Source organism: Molothrus ater, chromosome 5, assembly GCF_012460135.2.
Source record: "Molothrus ater isolate BHLD 08-10-18 breed brown headed cowbird chromosome 5, BPBGC_Mater_1.1, whole genome shotgun sequence".
NCBI lineage: Eukaryota > Metazoa > Chordata > Aves > Passeriformes > Icteridae > Molothrus > Molothrus ater.
In genome coordinates, this window is record NC_050482.2 from 71,057,688 (window position 1) to 71,079,967 (window position 22,280).

The 22,280-nt window shown below is 43.3% G+C and overlaps 1 protein-coding gene across 1 annotated transcript in view; it reads left to right on the top strand.

Annotated features, from left to right (window-relative positions):
• Positions 1-6,989: 6,989 nt before the first annotated feature.
• The window catches only part of PDE3A (phosphodiesterase 3A), a 210,809-nt gene continuing 195,518 nt past the window's right edge, over positions 6,990-22,280 (top strand). The window contains exon 1 of the mRNA XM_036400150.2: positions 6,990-7,267. Within this exon, the coding sequence (XP_036256043.1) occupies positions 7,181-7,267 (87 nt within the window). The 5' untranslated portion in view covers positions 6,990-7,180. The remainder of the gene's footprint in view (positions 7,268-22,280) is intronic.

Sequence of the window (22,280 nt, forward strand, 5' to 3'; positions counted from 1 at the left end):
ACTGAGTGTGCTTACAGAACTACTTAAAAATGAGAGTAATTTGCTGACATTTTTGGTGCTGTTAGCTCTGGAACACAAGATAAAATGGAACTGACACTAAAGACAGTATTCAGGTTAGTAAATATCTTGATTTTTGTGTTGTCTCCCAGAACTGTAACAAAACAGGTTATACGAAAGAGCATTGAAATTCCTGTTAGAGGAACTTGTGACTTCCTTGTATTTCTACAGAATATTTCTAAGAATTAGGAAAAAAGAACAAAACCATCAGATAAAAAAAAAAAAAGACTGAGAGAATACTTGGTGTTTAGGGATCAATGAGCTCGATAGTCCAGTGAAATGGAAACTTATGAGAAATAGGGGCCCATCCTACAAGAATTTACGTATTCACTCAAATTTGTTGAGTGAGAAGTTTTTTAAGTGAATATTGAAAAAAAAAAAAAAAGAGGAATAGCGGAAGAGTTAAACTTTACTCAGTGATCAGAAAACTAAACACCATTTGAAGCACAAAATAACCAGAGGGTCCTGTGCAGATTTGAACCAGCCAGTGTACTTGTAATTATTACTTTTAAAAGAAGGTGAATATTTGCTTTCAAAACCAGTACTTCAGGTGGCTTCAAAATTATAACATACAGAATTTTTAGAAGTTATTTTTTTTCCTGAGTCTAAATTTATGAGATAAATTTATGGCATAATTATCTAATGCTAGCAAAAATAAACAAACCAAATTTTGGGACAGTCATTGAAGTATTATGAAGGTTGGCATCTTTAAAAAAAATAACAAAACAGAGTGCTTGTAATCATGTTGCTATTGGACATTTCTTTCAAAAGTAACAGGTCACTGCTAAAAGTTTGTTTCACAACCCAAAGCATAGGTTTTTCCACAGACCAAGATTCACTATTGCAGCAAAAACCTCTGCATAATGTGAATTCTCAGTTGCAATAAAATGGAATCACTCTTTGAAAATGAGATTCCCTCCATGGGCATCATCAAAAAATTTTCCATTCACATGTTTTTTACAAGAGCCTGGAGTGACAGGACAAGGAGAAATGGCTCCAAACTGACAGAGAGTTGGTTTAGACTAGATATTAGGGAAAAATTCTTTACTATGAGGGTGGTGAGGCCCTGGCACAGGGTGCCCAGAGCAGCTGTGGCTGCCCCATCCATGCAAATTTTCCAGGCCAAGCTGGATGGGGCTCTGAACAACCAGGAGTAGTGCAAGGTGTCCCTGCCTATGGCAGGGGGTTGGAAGGAGATGACCTTTAGAATCCTTCCAACCCAAACCATTCCGTGATTCTACTGAGGAAAGATACATAGGCAAAAAAATGCATATAAAAGTTACAAAATATAACCTATAAAAGGCTCCAGTCACACTCTTTCCTCTCCAGAATCAGAATTTTACTCTTTAGCATGATCATTGATGTAAGCTAAAAGTAATCCATTCCATTTTGAACAATCCTTATTTTGAAATATAAAGTTTGTACTTCGTTTAAATGCCTCTAGTGGAAGTGTAACAGACTTAGAGAGACTGAAAATTCACTGCTGTGCTTGGAAAAAATCTGAATCAGCCTATTCATACAGTGCATGAGGATTCTAATTGTTTTCCCAATACAATAATTGGAATTCTTTCTATGCACATCACAATGGAAGGCAATGGAAATTTTCATAAATTAATAAATTTGATTTGTCATCAAGTGGATGTTCTCTGCAATATAGGACTTAATTTTTATTCATTACATACCTCAGTATGTAATGAATTTTACATTCCCCTTATGAAGAAACCCTTGAAATGGTGAATTAAATGAGACGCATACTGTGTGGTTGTTGTGAGTATGCCTGCGCTCAATTCCAAAATAATACTATTTACTGCTTCTTTGCTGAAAACGGTATAAAAATAATCTAATTCACACAGTAAATATGTTTCAATGCCACATTTACTATTAAAATCATTGAATCAGCAAGATAACTCACACTTTTTTTTTACTATGTATTACTCTGGATGCTTAATGAGTTACATGAAAATTTTGTAGTTTTGAAAACTTTTAATTGAATTTCATGTGATAGTCTGTGAAATGCTACTGAAGTCAGAAAAATGCTCATATTTGTAAATAAGCATATTTTTAAGTGCTCCAGTAAACAGATAAATCTGTCATGTAATGTACTGCTCATTACCTAAACTACTGAGGATTTTAATGACTTAGAAATGTTGTAAAATTATTTGAGATCCTAACACAGAAAACTAGCATTAAGTCCAGACCATTACCACCACGTGTAGGTTTTAATCACATACATTTCATGAATTAGGCAATTTAACTTTACTCAGTCAATTAATATTCAGTAGCATTATAAAATTCATATAGAATTATTTACATGCAAAGTCATAAGAAGTTGAGGAAAGTTTAATGACAAGGAATGAAAGAAAAAAATTAACAAAAAATGTAAGAATAATTACCGTAAGTGTAGACCAAGAGTGGTGAAGTTGAAAATGTATGAACAGGACTGTGTCTATTTCTCCTTTCCCCACCCCATGGCACTCTTCAGTAGGACATGGTGCAGAATTTACTTCACTTTCACTATTGCTTCTTCACTCCCAGAAGAGCCTCTCACTTCAGCTCAATCACAGCATTTCTGCAGGATTTGGGACTTTGTTGTGTTGTACCTCTGTTTTTGGGGGCACAGAGTGTGTAACCTATTATGGGAAGTGGCCCTGCATGTTTCTGGTGGTTTCCCAGAGCAGCTGTGGCCCTGTGACCACAAAGCAGCAGTAGCATGAGAAGAGACTGCAGGGAGGTTTGGGGAAACCGAACAAAAAATGAGTGCTGGTTGTCTGATATGATAGCTGGGCTGTGATAGCTGTGCTAGATCTCACATTTCCATTGTGAGATCTCTCCCCCTCTCCTCAGTGGTCGGGAAAATCATTGTTTCTTCCTTTGGGTGGAGAATTGTGTTTTATGAGGATGCCTCATGTGGAGTCCCCTGAGAGGATTAGGTAAAAGTACTGTCACTAATGACATGTCAAATTCACTTCATCTTCTTCACCAGTGACTAAGGATGAAGTGATTCTGAGATAGATGATTATATCCAAAAATTCTTTACACCTCCTTCTCTTCACTATCCATTTCTTGCTCTTTGTTGTCCAGAGCAAACTGCTTTTTTTTTTTTTTCTTCAGTTAAAGCCAGTTCATCTTTATTTTCTTAGAAAGCATTCTGTGACAGTAGAAACCCATGAAACTTTCTGGGTTTATCTCCTTGGCAGTCTCCAAGAAGTCTCCACCATCACTATGGAAGATTGTGCTGCAAATAGAAAGTAAGAAGGGGTAATTTTTGGTTTTCACTGGAGTGTGAACTGCTGCAGTTTATTTGGTGAATGACTGATACAGTGACCTCATCCTGGAATGGTTCCTATTTTCTTTAGGTTGTTATAGGCACCTATTCATCAAAAGGAGGCTGAGTCTGCAAGTGCCAAAAAGATGCAGCACCAGAACTTCAGGGAAGTCTTGAGCTCTTGACTATTTGCAGGGGCAGAGAATAAGAGAAATCCCCAGAATTTCTCTTCTCTAGAGAAGGAAGAGAGAATTTTTAGGTGACTATATGCTCAACATACTGTTTAAGGAGTACCTGTCAGCTGTAGACAGCCTAATCCAGTGAAATCAATCATGAATGAAATAACACAAATACCCTCCTGCCTTTCCCCTTCTTTCTGTGTGTCCCTGCACAGGAAATCTCCTCAATGGTCATTATTTCTCATCTTCTGTGCAATTCATGTTCTCTTTGGCTCGTCACCTACCATGTTTTCCCACCAGGCAGTGATTTTGATGGAAACTCTAAAATAAAATTACTGCTGTCTTTTTATGAAAGATCTTCACAACTTAGGTGCCTGAAACACCCTTAGATAGTAGATGAATAACTGACAATTACACTGTTTCATTCAGAAACATGCAGAAGTAGTATTTTTATCAAATCCCACGTGGTTGAGGCCACTGCAAAGTTCATCTTCCCATGTACTGATCAATACATGAGAATTTGTGCCTTGACTTTCTGAGCCTTGAATTCCAAATTTCATCATGCTACCTTAATGCAGGATGTGAGAATGGATATACCAAGAAAAAGGACTCTTAATTTGACTTTCTTGTGTCAGCTTCAGTGCAGAAAGTGGCAGATGCCTTGGGGAGGTCTGGTCTGTTTCATGTGAGACTGGAAAGAACCTAAAATGTGCCCAGCCAAAAAAAAAAAAAAAAAAAAACCTGCTGCTTTTAATGTTTTAGCTTAAGGAATTAAAAGAATATAGTCAATTATCTGCTCTGATCTATGTATTATAATTCTAAATGGGGTGGCAGCAAAAACATTAAGGTAGGGAGTGTTTATTCCTCTAGTTCTTCTATTTGTTTTCATTATTTTATTTAAAGTGTCAACATTTCTGGTATCAGGAGGTGTAAGTGTAAAGTAACAAAGTGAAGATAAATTAAGATGTAAGCAAATGCTACTTGGCAGGGAGTATTAGGTCAAAAGTCTGATCTATCTGATTTGCAACTGCTGCATGTGTGTTATCCAGTGTTGCAATATCCATTTATTTGCATTTTGTTCTGATGCATCTAGACTTAGAAACACCTTTTATTAAAAAAAAATAGTGAAAAAGATATAATTATTACTATCTGGGTATTACTATTCTGTCTCTGGGAGGTTGATGTTTAGGGTAGATGGAATCAGCTATGTTTTTCTAGATGTGTATGGCAACCTGCTGATCCCTGTCTCACCAGAATAAACTCCAAACCTTTCCAGCTGTTCTTAATCTGGCCTCTTAACCTTTAAAAAAACCAGAGGCTTTCCATTCCTCGGAGCCAAACTTTGCTAACAATATCTAGGTTGTTTTTAAACCAAGCTTCAAACATAAAAATGACTAATAAATCCATATTCCATAATAGTTAGGCTGGAAAACTATTATTTTAAGACAGACTCAGTTTTTATGACCCATTTCTAATAAAAATCCCAAGTATGCTTCACTAATGCTACCATTTCAGATACTCAGATCCCGGATGATAGGCATGCTATCCAGATAGATGCACCAATAAATATGTAAAGGCTATAAATCTGTCTCAAATTAGTGATTTGTAGATGTGCAAGGGGGAAGGAGGGCTGGGAAATTCTGTTTTCTAATCTTTTCGTTTCCTGACTCTTAATGCTCTGTCACTTCACAGCTGGTGATTGTATTTTTCCGTGGTTTGTATTAAGTGCTAAATGCATTACTCCGCGCTCTTCAGGGTTTTGCATAGACTTTGTCCGCACCTGATTCCATTCGTGGGAAGACCAATTTTGGGCAGCCCAGGGTCAGGGCCAGACTCTGCCCCGAGCAGAGAGCGAGGCAGGTTTTGAGGAAGGAAACAGCGGCTTTTGGATGGAGCTACAGCCTGGAAACCCACAATGCTTCGGAGCCCGCTGGCTTTGGGATTCCAGCTCGGGCTTCCTATTAAAACAACAACACAACCCGTAATAATCACTCATAAACATCCATCTTCCTGACTCTTTTACGGCCTCGTAATTGCCCCCACCCTGACAGGCGGATTTATGCCCTGGCTGCCAGCGGCCGGTGCCGGGGAGCTCCGCCGGGGCAGGGCCGGGCTGCCCTTCCCCGGGAGCCGCTCCGGCGGCTTTGGGAGCGGCAAAGCCCCCGGTTTTCCCTTCCTCCTCCGTGGTTATCGCCTCCAGCAGCCCGCTCCGCTGCTGGGCTTTGGCCGCTCGCTCGGTGCAGGTTTGCTCCGGGGCTCTGGGCAGCCTCCGCTCCCGGCCGGGGGCAGCGCTTTTCCCGTGTAAGGCTCAAGCACTATCGCTGCAGCGCTCAGGAGGGAAATCCTCTCCTTGTTGCTCGTCCTCTTTTTCTCTTCCCAAGCAGGCTTACGTTCAAGTTTCTCCCGCAGGTCTCTTTCTCGCCCTCCCGGCGGGACTTCGCAACTTCTGCCGCGGTTCCGCTAGTCTTTTATTTGCTTTTTTTTTAAGCCCTCGGCTTTTTTTTTTTTCTCCCTGTTATTTCTCATTCCCCGCAATCCACAACGACCTGGAGGCTCCTTCCCCTTGCCCGCAGGGCACGGCCAGGGAAGACCCTCGGGCGGGCAGCGCTGTTCCGCCCCCGCCGGGAGCGCCTGCAAGGCAAAGGATGGCCTAGAAATTAAGCAGCACTTCCGAGGTGGTACATCTGCCTCTCCCCCCTGCCCCATTTCTTTACACCGCTTAAGATCTCTCCCAGTCCTGTACTTTCAAAAAGACATTTTAATTTACCGCCCCAAGCCCGCGGTGGTCGCGGAGAGGCGCGGCGCTCCCCAGCCCCCCGTGCCTCGGCAGGGGGCAGGCGGGGCGCGCTCCGCAGGAAATGCCGGCGCTGCCGCGGCGGGGAGCGCCCCCGGCCCGCCGCCCCCCGACCAGCGAGCGCTGACCGCGGGGTCGCTCCCGGACCCTGCCCGGCTGCGAACAACCCCGGGGTGCGCAGGGGAGCCCACCAAGCCCATGGAGGAGCGGAGCCCGGCGGCAGCAGCGGCGGAGCGAGGGGCGCCTGCCCGGACCGCGCCGCTGCCGCCGCGGGAGCCCCGGAGCCGCCGGAAACTTTCCCCGGCGCTGAGCGCCGGCTCCCTCTCGGTGCTGCTGGCGCGGGGGGAGCGGCGCTGGGGCTGGGTGCCGCCCGGCGCGGTGCCCCTCTGCCCGGCCGGCGCCTCCTCGGGCGCGTGGCGCTGCCCGGTGCGGGGCGGCGTGCGGCCGCGGGCGGCGGCGCTGCTGCTGCTGCTGCTGCTGCTGCTGCTGGCCGCCTGCTGCGGGGGGGAAGCGGTGGCGCAGACGGCGCTGGCGGCGGGGGAGGAGGAGGAGGAGGAGGATCACTTGCTCTCCCTCGCCGCCACGGGGGTGGTGCTGAGCTGCCTGGCCGCCGTGACATGGCTGGTGCTGAAGCTGAGGCAGGGCGTCCTCATGCTCGCCGTGACTAGCGCGGCCAAGACCACGTCCCTCGTCGCCTTGGAGAGGGTCCCGGCGTCCTGGCGGCCCTACCTGGCGTACCTGCTGGGGCTGCTGGGCATCCTTCTGGCCGGCTACGCCGACCGGCTCTGGCCCCCGCGGCGGGCCGCCCCGCTGGCCGAGCCTCCCGCCGCCCCCCCGGCCGCGGACGAAGCCCCAGTGCTGAGGCGGCGGCGGCGGTCCAGCTCCATGATCTCCCCCGAGATGTCGGGCGGCGGCGGCAGCGGCAACAAGACCCACCGGAGGACCTCGCTGCCCTGTATCCCCCGGGAGCAGGTAGGGCTGCGGGGAGACGGGTCCCAAACTTTGCCGGGGGTCCCGGCGGCGGCGGAGGAGCCGCTCCGGGCCGGGGAGGCCGCGCACGGTGCGGGTTTTCCCCGGCGCTCCGCGGCGCGGAGAGCCCCGGGACGCCTCGGAACGGGGCCGGGGCAAGCCGGGCTGAAGCCGGGCTGAAGCCGGGCTGAAGCCGGGCTGAAGCCGGGCTGAAGCCGGGCTGAAGCCGAGCTTTCCGGACCAGGCAGAGGGCTCAGGGTGTGCTTTTCCCTTACAGCTGTGGCCGGCGCCGGCTTTTCCTAAAGCTGGCAGAGGGAGGGCTGGGGTGGACGGTGCCCGCTGGGCTCTCGGAGCCGGTGGGAACCTGCCTTGAGCGCAGCCCTCGGGTTTCCCAGCATCACTTAGGAACCCCGCTGTTTCAAAGCTGTAGTTTCCTAGAAAGGCACCTCAGCCTTTTAAAACTTGCTTTAAGTTCGAAAGGGGTGTGTTTGTGTGTGTGAGCCCAGCAGCTCGGTTGTCCGTGGTGGGAGAAGTCCCCTATCGGGGCGGTAGCCCCGGCTTGTCTTTGCACTTTGCCTCCCCAGCGCTGTTCCCGTGCGTGTAATCAATAGCTCCGGCTCTGCCTTGGCTGTGGGAACCGGTGCGAGGCACACGCGATTTATCTCAACTTTGTTTCCTCTGAGAGGCTGTGATTGGAATGGCTGAGTGAGAACTTTATTACCGGAGATGCGTTCCTTTCAATGCACACCTCAAAAAATCTGGAGGAAGAAGCAATCAGGCACCGGTATCTTACTGCACAGCTGTGTAGAGCCCTGACACGGACACAAAGTAGGCTTGGTTCTGCGCTTGAAGTGTTTCTCAGTTGTTTTGAGATTTAAGATTGCCCCACAAAAATACCACTTGACACTTGGGTGACTTGAAAGTCAGTGCGATCCCTGCTGAGTAGTGGAAAGGGAAACCTGGGGGGGAAATAAGTATCGAACTGTGTTTTCTTTTTCGACTAGTGTTGAAAAGGATTCTGTGCACTGTGATCAAGTGAAGCGTGTTGTCATACACCTAAGGTTTTCTTTCAGGTGGCTTGCTGGATAAGCAGCAAAGTATTTTCCAAGTAATGGCTGTATCTAGCTATATGGTGTGGGTGGCTGGTTTGTTTCTGGAAATCGTTTGATTACATCTCTTTGTGGTTGGTACTGACATTTCTTAGAAGAGGGCCTGACAACCTTACATACTTGAGACTTGTTTTACAACAAACGTACTTATTTATTTAACAGTTTTGTTTAGGTGAAGTAAATATTTACCACAGACAAATACAATGTGAAAAAGTAGAAAACTGACCGAGTTCTGACTTTAGCAGGAACTGAGAGGCAACGGTGTAAGAGTAATTTGTAAGTACAGTAAGGCACAAAATTAAAACTGTTTATGCTTACTTGGTGAAGCTAGGCATTTCTGGTGGTTTCTTATAATAATCATTTGTAAGGTCTTAAACATATTTTCCACTTGCTTTCACACTTCCAATAAATGCAGCCTTTTAGTTAACATCTCTGAATGTAATCATTTGGAGACGGGACTCAGTGACCACAGTCCTTGCCTTCTCTCATGGAGGAACTTCAAATCTCCTGCATGTACCAGGAGGTTGGACTGGTGATGGATAACAAGGTAGACTCCTTTTCCCTCCCTGCTAGTGCATTACCTGGGGACAGAGGCCAGCTTTGCCCCAAGCAATTCTTACTTCCAAGCTATGGAGCTGGTCTGGAGTTATCTGCAACTATTCCGTTCACCCGTTCACCGTTCACGCTGCAGGATTTTGGCAAATTTCTCTTTCTTTTGTTCTCACTCACTATTAATCAATAGTGAGATCTGGTATTGCTTGTGTCTCTGTGTGATTAGAATTGGATGATAACTTTGGAGTTTGGGGAGACTTTCTGTATTTTTTTTTTTTTTAGTATAATGTGGCTGTGTGTATGTGAACTTCTGTCCCTAAAAGCTGTTCTCTTAAATAAATGCTAGCGTGAGTGAAAAATGGAAAAGTTGAAACAAAGCTCTGTAAGGACCTCGAAGAAAAGATGGGAGAAGTGGGACTCTCTTACAGCAAACACAGTTTATGTTTATAGCAAAAATCAGCTCCCTGTAGACTTAAAGAAAGTATAGGTAAATGTTTTTCTTTTGGACAGTTTTTAAATATAACATGTTAAAAATAGACATGAGGGCTTTGAAAGAAAACTAGGCCTTCTCTTGCCCCCCTGTTTTTAAAAAACATCCTCTGAATGTTTCTGGTCTGGTTTGTACATCTGTGAGCTGCCAATAGTTTTCATCAGGAAATAGATCCACTTTATTGCTTTGAAACACGTACTTGAATTTAGTGAGTAACATTAGGCAAAGTTCTAGTGATCTTTCCCATCACCTCCCATGTAACCTTTCATATTGCTGAACACTTTTGTTTTTCCAGAATTTGATTCCTTTCATATCTGACTGTTTCTGTTAATACGAGATTCTATGAAAGTTGGAATTTCTGAATTTTTCTTATTTAGTCACATACATCTCAATTTTAATCTGAATTCTTCTCTATAGAATTTGAAGGTGAATCTATGTGGCATTGTAAAGGACAGTACCAGGAACTGCAAACTGACAACATGGATATTGTACTAACACACCTTGTGTTGGCATCTTATCACTTCCAAAAAGAATTTGAAAAAAAAAACTTTCATTAAAAATGCCACCATCCAGAATTCAAATGGTACCATGATGCAACCTTCTGTTGCTGCTAAAAGTGCTCCTTCCCCATTTTCAGTTTAATTCTGTGCTTTTTGTGGTTGCCTTTGTATATGATCTTTCTGTTTCCCAACTTTGGCAAAGCTTTGAGTGTAGCTCTCATTGAGGAGTGTGTGCCTAATCTTGCTCCCAATTGAGTGTTGTCTCCCTGTGATTTCATCAAGGCTGGCTGAGGATGCTCAGCTCCTTGAGGGCTCCCTCAGCCAGATTTGAAAGAGGATGCAGAGCAAAATTGTGAATGGATAGATAGACAGGGAATGAATGAATGAATGAGGAAATACATTTTTTTTCCCTTTTTTCAGTAAATGCAAAAGCACCACCAAGAAGATGGCTTTTGGAGTTTTTTCTCCAGGTTTTTGCAAACATTTTTAGCTCTTCATAAAAGTGCAGAGAGGAGGTTGGTGGGAATAGGGAGGGGAGCAGAAATGTGTTCTATGTGTTGTTTTTTCCCATTAAAATATTAGAATGTCCATGTGCTCTGAGGCTTGTGCCTCTGATGATGTGTTAATCTCAACATGCAGCAGTCCAAGGGGATGATTTTGCCTTGGTGGGTAGAATGCTGCACAGGAGATTGTAGCTGGGCAAATCTAAACCATGCTGAAGACTACTGATTTTGCTTTTGAGCTTTGCTTGTTTGTTTTGTTTAGGGAAGCTTTCATCTACCTTGGATTTATTACAAGTATGCGTTATTTGCAGCTGCTGCAAATAGTTTGATTTGCTTTTGCCGGATTTATTTTTTTTACCTGAGTCAGAAGACTGGGGTACAGCACATAGTCTGAAGGACTTTCTGGTCCCCCAGCTAGTGGGTGACACAACTCTGTGTGAGAGAAGGTGCTGAGTCCTGGTGGAGGAGCTTCTCCCATGTCCCCAGCTGCCAGGCCAGCTGCTCCACGTACAAACTCCTGCCCGTGCTCTCTTCCTCCTAAGGCAGACAGGTTTTCTGTCCATTTTCCTTATGTATTTCTCTTTTGCTTTTATTTCTGTTTTCTTTATGTATTTCTGTTCTGGGCAGTAGGAGAAGTAGAAAGCTCTTTGCCTTCCTGAGGGGCATCTGAGGGTCTGTCATCTCTTTTCTCTTGGTTTGAGACTTGGTAGATTTTTTATTCTGCTGCATCTTTCCCATCCTTTTTCTCCTTGTTAAGAGTTATTTTTTCAGGCTGGTAACCTTGGTGCCAGATTTGTCTATCTTCCTTCAGCAGCAGCAGTGGGTTTTTTTGCTCAATTGACTGTTTTTCATGGGGTTCTGGGTGGTAACCCTGCCTGTTCCCAGCCCTAGCCTGGGAAAGTTGTGTGCAGGACTGTCGTTATCACTGCCTGTCTGTGGAGTTGAGAAGACAATCCTGTAACAGTTCACATGGCCAAAGATATCTCTGCAGTGATAAGATCTAAGAAACAGTGGAGAAAAAGAAATATATTTGTCAGTTTTCCTTTTTTGTTTCCAAGGGAAAAATTAAGGCTTTATCTCTTCTCATTGTTTGATAGTGACAGCTTTGGTAGTGCCAGGAATATGTTGCTTCTTCCCCTTTGTTGGTTCTTCCTCATTTTAACTTAAAAAGTAGAGAAATGTACCCTTATATTATAACCAATTTTTATTAATGTGGATCCTGTGCTCTGGCCTGAAAATGGGAGCGATCGGGATGCAACATAGAGAAATTTAAAATTTTAGAGGGGAGCTGGCAGATTGAATTTAGGTACTGAACTTTGTCTGTGTCTATTAGACATAGGAGGTTTTATATACCATGTACCTCCTCCTAATAGGGTTTATTGAGCTGTAATTACGCCGATAAGATTTAATGGCATTGCCATTTAGGTCACTAAAAACTAAGGAATACTGAGGAATTATGTCATCTGGTGACTTGCTGAAACACAACCATGTAAAATATTAAAGAAAGGCTCCAGGAAAAATCACCCAGGGATTCCAGACGTAATGCTTTATTTTCTTTTGCATGGCTTCATTTACGCAAACCTGCTCCACTTGGGTTTTTTCATTTCTCTTCCAGCCTCACAAAAATGTTAAAACTGCTGCTGAAACTCTCACCAAGGGCTTAGAATCTATTTTTGTCCATTGGTTAAATCAAGAAATGTATATTATGGTATATTGGCAAAAAAGTAAAGTACAGTAGTGACTTTCTGCTCTTTCTGCTTGAAGTGTGAAAATGCAAAGCTGGGGAACTGAAAGAAATCCTGTGTACTCTGGGTTGTCATGTTAATTAAATAAACAGCAAGAACAGTGACCCTGTGTATGAAATGTGTTTTGAGAAGCTTGTTGGGGGTTGGAGGGGAAAAACAGTGACACATGATGTTTTGGACGTTAACTGTGACATTTGTATGAATTTCTCCTAATCTGCTGTAGTGTTCTAGCATTCCAACTGGTTTTTGTGGGAGACTGAGGCATAGCTGTGTGTTGCAAATAGAAGGGATGGTGCTTGGGCTTTTTTCTTTAAAAAGTAATATAAAGAAATAATCTCAGCCTGGAAGTGAAAAGGTTTGCTGGGTTCTGGTGCCTGCAAACCACAGGGCTTTGAATAGGGGTGAGCTGACTGCCTCCTAAATTATTTGAGAATGAAAAGAACACTTCTGCAATTAAAGCTTTGAGCCAGTTACTGTGATTTACCCAGGCAATCTGATGGAAGATGTACAGCTTGTAGCATATCCCTTGACAGATAAGGAAAGAAATGTACAGATTCAGATAACAAAGTGGAAGACGTGTTTTACTTTGTGCAGGGATTTAATTTTTTTTTTTCTCTGCTTGGTTTTAAAGAAGTTTTTTTATGAATTACCAAACACTTTCCTCAAAGTCTTTTCTCTGTTAGTCAAGGTGTCACTCAAAGAAACACCTCTCACTTGGACTATGTAGTTTTCAGGTTTCAGGAGAAAGGTGGTGGGGTTGGTTTTTCTTTTTTTTTTTCCCTTGGTTTTTTTTTGGTTTTTTTTTTGTGGGGTTTTTTTTTTTTTTGGTTGTGGGGTTTTTTTGCTTTTTGTTTGTTTGTGGACTTTTTTTGTGTTGGAGTTATCTTGCTCTAAGTCCTGCAATAAATTTTGCTTTAAGCCCTGCTGCAAGTGGTAGCATCAGTTCTTTATATTGTGAGTAATAAACAAAAATCATGAAATGCGATATCTGTCTGAGTTTTAAGTTGTGGGTGGAATATCAGCGCTTTTCCTTCCGAGCTGCTTTTGGAGATTCACTGGGGCTGTGGGGAGAGGATGTGCCCTACCCCTTTGTCAAGCTTTGGCTTCTTTTGTTTATTTATTTATTTATGTATGTATTTATTTATTTATTATGAAGAGTTTGAGCCGCTTTTCTTCTCCCTCTGTGTGTGTGCATGTCATTGTCGCGAGTCCCTCGTGGTGGTGGTGATGATGATGATGGGTGATGGTGATGATGATGGTGATGAAGGCGGCTCCGGTCGCTCCCGCAGCGGGCGGGCGGTGTCGGCGCTGGCGGGCGCGGCCCCCTAGAGGGCACGAGAGCCAAGCCGGGCACGGAACATCATCCACAAAATCTGTCCGTGGTCCTTAACTCAGCCCGTGCCGGATCTGCCCCGCCGCTGCCGCTGCCGCCCCGTCCCGCAGCCCGCGGTGGCACAGCCCGGGCTGCTCCCCGCGGGTCCCTCCCGGTGCAGAACATCCTGACTCTGTGCGAGCATTTATAAATGAAACTGGAAATGCCACCTGAAAAGCAGGATGTCCCCCTGTCCTCTGATCTGTCGAGGCCGCAGCTGGCGCTCGCTGTCCTATTCTGGGCTCCTCAGAGCAAGAGCAACAAGGAGCTGCTGGGGAAGGTTCAGCACTGGGCTGTGGGGATGATGAGGGGACTGCAGCATCTCTCCTGGGAGGAAAGCCTGGGAAAGCTGGGCCTGTTTAGCCTGGAGAAAAGATGACTGAGAGGGATCTTATCAGTGCATCCACATGTCTGGAGGGTGAGTGACAAGAGCCCAGTGCCAGGGCAAGGGGCACAAACTGAAACACAGCCAGCTGCACCTGAATATGAGCAAAAAGCGCTGAGCACTGGAACAGGCTGCCCAGAGAGGCTGGGGAACCTCCTCTGGAGAGATTCCAAACCTGCCTGGCCACCACCTGTGTCTGTTGCTCTAGGTGAGCCTGCCTTGGCAGAGGTCTTGGACTAGAAGATCTCCAGAGGTGCCTTCCAAGCCCAGCCTTTCTGTGATTCTGTGGGATGTGCTGATGGGATAAATGGTCCTTCAGTGCTATTGAACATGGATGGATGGATGGATGTTTTCATAGTGCACCTCAAGGGCTGCTGAGCAAAAGGGAAAATAGCACAGGGAAGATACTGGTGGTTATAGGAGTTTGGTCAGTAAAATGGCATTGTTCATTTTTGAACCTGTCAAGAAAAGGATTTTGTGTCAGCTGGCCACTGGAAATGTGCTGGTCACTGAAAAGATTTTGTGTGTGGGAGGTTTTAAAATGAAATTGGGTTAGTGAAGGCATGGTATGGACTGGTGTACCAAGTTTTGGTCAGACATACAGAACCATTAGGATCCACAGATAGCCCAAACTTCTGAGCCTCATCTAAGAAGGGACTGAAATTGTACATAAAACTAGATCTGGCTGAGGGGTGTTGACGGTGTATTTGCCTAAAAAGGAAAGAATAGAAAGGAATTCAGAAAACAAAACAAACCCATCCCCAAACCTCCAAACAAAGTCCCCCCCGAACCTTTTATTTTTAAGCTGCTATGAAGAAGTCTGATTGTGTAAGATAGAAATAGACGCTGATCATGGAAAATACATGCATGTCACAAGGTATGAATGAAGCTCTTCCAGCTTAGACATTTGTATTTATTAGTTATTGAAGTGTAAAGGTTTCTGATGCCAAACAGTTTGAGGATTAGAAAAACTGGGGTTTTTTTTAGATCTGATATTAGTTAGGAAAAAACTTCCCAGTTGCTCACTCTGTGCTTTAGTGGCTGTACTGCTTTAGCTGGACCTATCACTGCACAACTCTCTGTATTTTTACTGCAATTAACTACTGAAAAAAAATTAGGGAGAAGATACTTACGAGCATCAATACAGTTAAAGGCTCTCCTTCTGCCCCTGCTCAAGGCTGGAAAATTACAAAACCTCCACATATCAGAAATAGCTCAGAGCATAGCTGAGGCCTCTTTGGCTAACACCCCCAATCCACCAGTGAAATATGTGGGGTTAAAGTGGTTTATTTGACTTTTGTATTTTGTAGGTTGCTGGAGTTGGCTTTGTTTTGTACTAAGATTTATGCTTTGGTTTGAATTTTAAAGTAAAATAAAATTATATTCTGCGTCATTTTGTTGGGTTTTTTTTTTAATGGGATTTTTGTCTGCCTAACTCTGTAGGAGTGGTGCTTTTCAAATATTCTCATGATGCTTTTTCTGATGGCTGCTGAAGTCCTGAGGCACTCCCTGCTGACAGTTTAAAAAAAGCAACCCTTCCTCTCAGACTGGTTGGTCCTCTTAGAAATATCTCAGCTTCATTAAAAGCTGTGTGAAATACAATATGATGATGCCTGCTGGAAAATTATCGCTGTGTTTTGAGGATCAAGACACTGAGGGTTGCTGGGTTTATTTTTTGTTTTAAAAAAGCTTCTTGTTCCTGGTTGTCTTTGAGTAAATCATAATACTGTAGGGGATCAGTTATTACTGAACTTCCAAACTGAACATTACTTATTCTGAGCAGCATCCTTCTGACTGATTTCTCAGTAAATTTGTCCATAAGCACAGTTGTGAAATGAATTCCAGACAGGGAAAGAATTGAGTATTTGAGTGGTGAAGGTTAATTGTTTTTTGAACTATTGCACTCCCAGCAGGTTGATGATTCCTTGCTGGCATCTCTGTGTGCTGGAGCTGCTGCCAGGCACCACCAATAACCTAAATTGCTCCTCATCCTGGACTACTGCAGATAGTTTGAGTCTCTTCCACTTTTCCTGTATGGTTTTAAATAAATCCATGCATGTTTGTGTTTAATGCCATAAAGGAGAGGCAGAGCACTCATCTGTTTTGTTACTGATGTTAGATGAAAATACTGATTGTTGGCAAATACATACACCCCAAATTTACCTTGAAATGTGGCTGAGGCCTGTGCATGGGCTGAAAAGCCATGTCCAAGCAAGTTTTACTCCACTTTGTAGGCAGAAATCTAGATATGCTCTCCCAAGCTTTTTGTTGTCTGCAGAGTAAAACTTGTGAAACCTTGTCTGTGCTTGAGTATTGACTCTCAGTTGACATGACAGCTGTGGAAAGGTGCAGAGCTGTGTGTGAAAGCGGAGATTAAAAAGGGCTGCACAGCCTTATGTACTGTCTACCCTTGCCTTTGTGAATGAACTTCCAAGTGCTTTTGAGAGAATTTTTTTCCCTTTTGTTTTCTTTCTTCTTGTTCCCTTCCTGGCTTCTCTTCCCCTTTTCTCCTTTTCTTTCTTTCTTATTGATGCCTGTTTGAGCTCACCAGCTGACAGATCTAACGGGAGTTTCCTTTCTGTTGCTTCATTTCCTCTACAAACCCACCTTTCAATGCAGCTACCACTATTTCCATATTGGAAATGCTGAAGTCCTTCCCCCAAAACTCACTTTTGAAAGGCAAAACCTGTTGTATTCTGCACTGAATTCTCTGGTGCATTTCTCTTCAGCTGTACTGGTGGTGTTAACTATAGATTACTCTTGTCAAAGTCTCATCACTGTATTTTGGGCTGATAAAGAGCTTCAATGTGCATCTATAATTGCAAGATAACTGGGAAGATACGTTTCATGTGGCTGGAGTTTTAGTTGGAGTCTGGCACTGGGATTGTTACAGGAATGCTTGTGCTGAAATGCAGTCTGCCTCTCACTCTTGTGAGACAATGGATACCTTCACCTTCTCACTCAGTAATATTCATGTTGAACAAGTGAAGGTTTGTTAAAAACACTATTTTTCTTAAATTCTCTTTATAAAGGTTAGTAATCATCTCCTCTTGCCTCTGCTGTTTTCAGCCCTCCCAGGGTAACAGGGTGATCCTTTCAGTTCAGTCCTTAGTGCAGAAGGAGCTGTGTTCACATCCTGAAATCCAGAGAGCTTCTTAATTTTTTTTTAACAGCTAATGATTCCTTTTCTTATTTTAAAGAAAGATATTCAAAGCTAACGTTTGTTGTACTGCTGAAAATGTCACCTGACACCTTGTAGCGTGTTCTTACAGATGTGTGCACACACATATAGATATCTACCTAAATGTTCATATATGTATGTATGTATACACAAATTAGTATTGTGCAGTTGAGAGGGATGGAGTTTTTGCTTGACTCTGACAGCACAGTCAGCAAGGCCAAAGTACATATGACAGGGCTCTTTCTGGATATTAAATAATATTTCCTGATATTTCCACAGGCAGGCTTGTTTATTAATATGCCAGCTTTAGTAACTATTGCTTGACTTGTGACTTTTTGTTGTTTAAATATTTCTTCTTTCTTGTGCCAAGTTGTGCAGTTATTTGTTATTATTTGTAAACACTCGAGTAATGATTTTGATCAACAAATAACCACTTAGGTCTTACAAGTGATACATACACTTGTTAAATTTGTGAGATTTGTGCCACAAGTCTGTTCTAGAGGTGAAAGCCATAAAGGTGCTTTCCAGGTGTCCCTGGGCTGACTTGCTGCTGGCTTTAGCTGTGATGTGGAGCATGGGGCTGGCTGGGCAGGAGGAGCTGGGCAGGTCCCAGTGCAGCCTGAGCTGGAGCCACTCCTGGGGGCACAAAGAAGGGGTTGTTTGTACAGAAGTATTAGGAGAATGAGCAGTGTTACAGCATCACTTGTCTGAGGTCATGCAGCAAGCTAAGAGTTTGGATGTCCTGAATCACAACCTGCTTTCTGCACTAACTTCTAAAATTATTTGTGTGGCCATCCCAAGTTTGTGTATTTGTTCCCTTGTTTAAACTGAATTTCATAAGTGTTTATTAAAGACAAATTTTGCAGATTTGGTGTGAAACTTAAATGAGCTTCCTTTAGGTGTAGGCACAGAGTCAGTGGTGATTGGGGTGGGGCTGTGCCCAATCATCCCTCATTGGCTCCAGCTGTGCAGCACAGGTGAGCAGCATTAACAGGAACGAGCCATGGAGGGCACAGGGGCACTGCCCAACCCCAGAGGGCACAGAGGGGCACTGCAGCAGCAGTAGCAGGGCACAAAAGCCTGGGCTGAGGGACAGGGAGGGCAGATGCTGCAGCTTTTTGGAGTGGAATGGTGTTACTGTGTGTGGGCCGATGCCTGAAGCCTTCTGAAGAGGTAAGGTGTTTGCTTGGGATGAAACTTTCTGAAACTGTGTGCTGACACTCTGTGTATTATGGCCATCTCAGCTGTGACATGTGCTGTGACAGTTGTTCAGTGTGGAGTTCTGGCTGGTGAGACGTGTGATAAGACCAGTTGAAATAAATAGGTGACTTGTATTTTTACAGCAAAGCCCAATGAGCTTTACCTGGTAAAACTCTGTTAGATGTAGTGGATATGTTGTTGCTGCTATGTACCTGTTCCCTGGGAAGCTGTAAACTAGTTATATTTGTTGTTTATTAAAGCAGTTCACTGAAATTCACTGAATTTCTGGTGATTTTGCATTCTGTTGAGCTGAAATGTTTCAAGGTAATTCATATGCCATTATCAAGGGTTTGGTTTTTTTTAAAACCAGCTTAATGTGTCTGTAAGTGCCATTCTTAAATGCAGTCCTAATTGTCTACTGATTACACAAAACTGCAAATGAATAAACATTTCTATTAAAGGATTTAATGCTGTGCTTCATGTGAGGAATGGAACTGTGAGGATGGTTTGGAAGCTAAATGGGGATAAGGGTGGAATGGGAGCCTGAACCTTTCCAGTAGGCTTCTGCTGAGAGTTGCAGAGCATTCATCTTTCCTGTGGCCTGTGGAGAAGCAAGAAACCTTTACGAGCAGGCAGGTGTATCCATAGGTATGTGCAATCTCATCATTCCAGGCAGCATGGGCTCTGTTTGTGCCTCATTACAGAGACCCCAGTAAGAAATCTGCTCAGTGACAAGAGAAATATTGTCTGTGCTTTGTTGGGACTGCAGACTGACTTGTGGGCCATGGAATCCAGGATGTTGACCCCTGCTAAGCCTGCTGTGTTTGTGTCAAGCAGGGTCACAGAGGAGCACAGGGTAACAGTGCAACAATTAGCTGGACTGGGGTGCCAGCGCTCAATCACATATTCCAGCTTCAGTTCCTCTCAAGGATCCAAGCCTGTCGTTTCCTCTTGGCCAGGCACCTTTGGAATCAGGGCCAGCTCAGAGGAAATCTGAGGAACCAGGGCTTAACTGAAATTGAGGACATCTAAACCTGGTTTCCTGGATGCATCTGCTGTGGTGAGACAGAGAGATGGCAAACACAAATGTTTCTTGGAGAGCTCCTGAGCATTTTTAAGTGAAGCAGTAAAGACAGATTGTCTATCTCCTTCCTCTCAAAGCTATCCAGTCTTTATTTCAGCTTTCTCTTCTGCTGTGAGTGGTGTATAAATCTAATCCTGAAATGTGTGATGTTCCTATTCAGAGCTGATGGATAATGTGAACTTGTGATAATAGTGACTGAGGCAGAGTTTCAGTGGTTTTCATTCCAACATTTTAGCTGCCCTCATCCTTGGATCTAGAATTACCTTTTCCTTTTGTATTATGCATAGATGAAAAATAAGATCCTTAAGATGAATCTTAAAACTTCCTGGCTGTGATCTGCCTCTTGAGCAGACTTTTTGAAAACCCAGAATTTAAAATTCTGGATATTTATCATATTGGCATGTCTGGACATGGTGTCATGTTTAGACCTTTGGATTTTATTTTTCTTTTGGAAACTGCAACTTATTGTGTTTAAAAAATGGTAAATTTCTTCCAGCTGCAATATGTGCTTATTTGACATTCTGATCTGCTTTATATATTGTCTCTTCTCAAATGAAAGTGGTAATGTGATGCTGAGAAAAACATTGATTTTTGAGCTGAAGTCACTGTATTGCAAAATTTACTGATATGCACTGAAAGAAACCCAGCCCAAAAAATCCTCAGATCTGATGAAACAGCTTCCTTTGCTGTCATTCAGTGCACTCATGAGAACTTGGCCTGGGGGGCTCTGGCTCTTTTATTCAGTTAAGGTTTTTAGAACTGAGATGAAGGTAACAATCAGATTGTCTTAATCATTTATAATAGCAGGTTAAGGAGATGAGAACTTTGGGGAGAAACTTGATAGCCCAGGGAGTATCTTTCCTGTGATCTTAATGCATTGCTATCTAAACCAGTGAGTCAGTGCTTGTAAGCATAATTATATCATACACTATCTTTTGGATGCTTGGATCTGCAATTGCAGATGGTTTTAATGAAATTTTAGCAATCTAACTTCTTAGCTGTATGCAGGTTTGTTTTCTTTTTCCATGTGTTTATTTAATAAAAAGCAAACTTAAAAGAAAGGTCATGATATTGATGGCTGCATGCTTTGAGTTAACACCTTCCTCAGTGCCACTCTTGTGAATGGTCAAAAGTTTTTTTTCATCTAGGAATACTTATATCAATGAGCTCATTTTTCCTACCTCATTCCCTATCTTGTCCAGCAAATCTGATCCCCCTTTCCTCTCTCATGAAAGACAGGCCAAACAACACAAGGGTGGGCTTTGGGCACTTGATTCTGCTTCTACGTGCTAGGAAAAATGAATTAGATTTGTTTGATGCTGGTCTGTGAGTGACCACCCAAGAATGACTGCAGTTTTGTCTGGTGAGATGTTTTTTTCTTTCTTCCTTAGCTTATCTTACTTCTTTCCCTTCAGCCAGCATCTGGTGATTTTGTTGTTGTTGTTTCTTTGCTTTTGGTTTTGATTGTTTTGAAGCGGGGGTGGGTGTCTGTGTGTTTGTTGAACCAGAGAGATGCACCCATGGGTGTCAGTCTGTGGAGGTGCTACCTCGGATTTTAAGGGATGATAGAGTTACCTGGCTTTGAATGCAAGAACTCACTGATGCCTTGGAGGAAATTTCTATGCATCAAAGACAGGTTTGCTCTGGTCACAGTATGTGAAATGAGCATGGGAAGGCAGTTTCAGATGGGCACAGGTCAAATTTCCCACTAGTGTGTGAAGTCTGCCCTAAGAATGTATACTAACTGCAGAAAGATGCTCACTGCTTTTTCATTTGTTAATCAAGAAATGCATTTAGGTGATTACTGCTGTTATTTCACTTCTTCCCTCTTAATTCTAATGCTGGATCTCTTAATTGTTTAATCCTTTGCCCCTCCATAGGGTTGTGGTGGCCTTTCACCTTCTGGGCCTGTTTGTTCTGAGCCATGGCCTGGTGTGGCTTGGGTGACATCACAAACATTTGTGTTGGCAGTCCTTCCTCCTGGAGGGCTCTGGAGTCTGACAGTGGTGAAGATGACTAAGTAGAGACAGATTTATGTGGAAATCTTATTAATACCCATAAAAGAGAGAATGGAGACATAAGAAATTTGGCTCCAAAAAAACAACCAAAAAATGCTCTGTTCTTAGAAACATTTGGCATAGCTCCATCATGCCTTTTGTGGGAACTGGTTCTTTGTCTGGCCTAATCTAGACTTCTCTTCTTTTTTTTTTTTTTTTTTTTTCAGAAGATTAGTACTAAAGACTTCCACTTTTCCCAAACTTTCTCACAGTAGAAAAAAAAATTAATTTTCACTTTGGTAATGCCCAAATCAGTTAATTATTTCAAAGATAATGAAACACAGATGTCTCCCCTTGTTTCTCAGCAAAGATTTAATGGTAGCCTTGCTGTGAGATCTTTCACTGCCTCCAAATGTCCATAGATACTACATGGTGCTCATAATCAAAGTGGTTTACTAAGAAGGGAAATAATTTTCACTTACAGTGTGTGAGGGCTGAAAAGGAGCTGTATCAGAGATGTGAAATCATAATTCAGTTTCTTTCATAACATGTTTGATACTAGCCTTGGAAGAGGAGTTTTTGATGCTCAGTGTGTGCTAAAGCTCTTGTCTGTGCAGCTGCAGTAAGATTTTCTGCCTAAAAAACCCATCTTCACTTATGGCATAATCCATAGTATGTACAGAAATGTTTTATAAATAAACTTACCTTTATGTGCTCATTGCATGTGGGTAGAGCTTTTTGTCCTGGAAATAATTTCCAATATATTGTTCCTGTTGAATCTGTAATTGAAAAAAAGTTCTAGTTTGCTTTTAGCTATTACTGTGATGACCTAGGCCTTTGGTTCATTGGGACAGTGTGTTTTAGATCTTTAACTGGTCCATGCATGTGTCTTGTACTT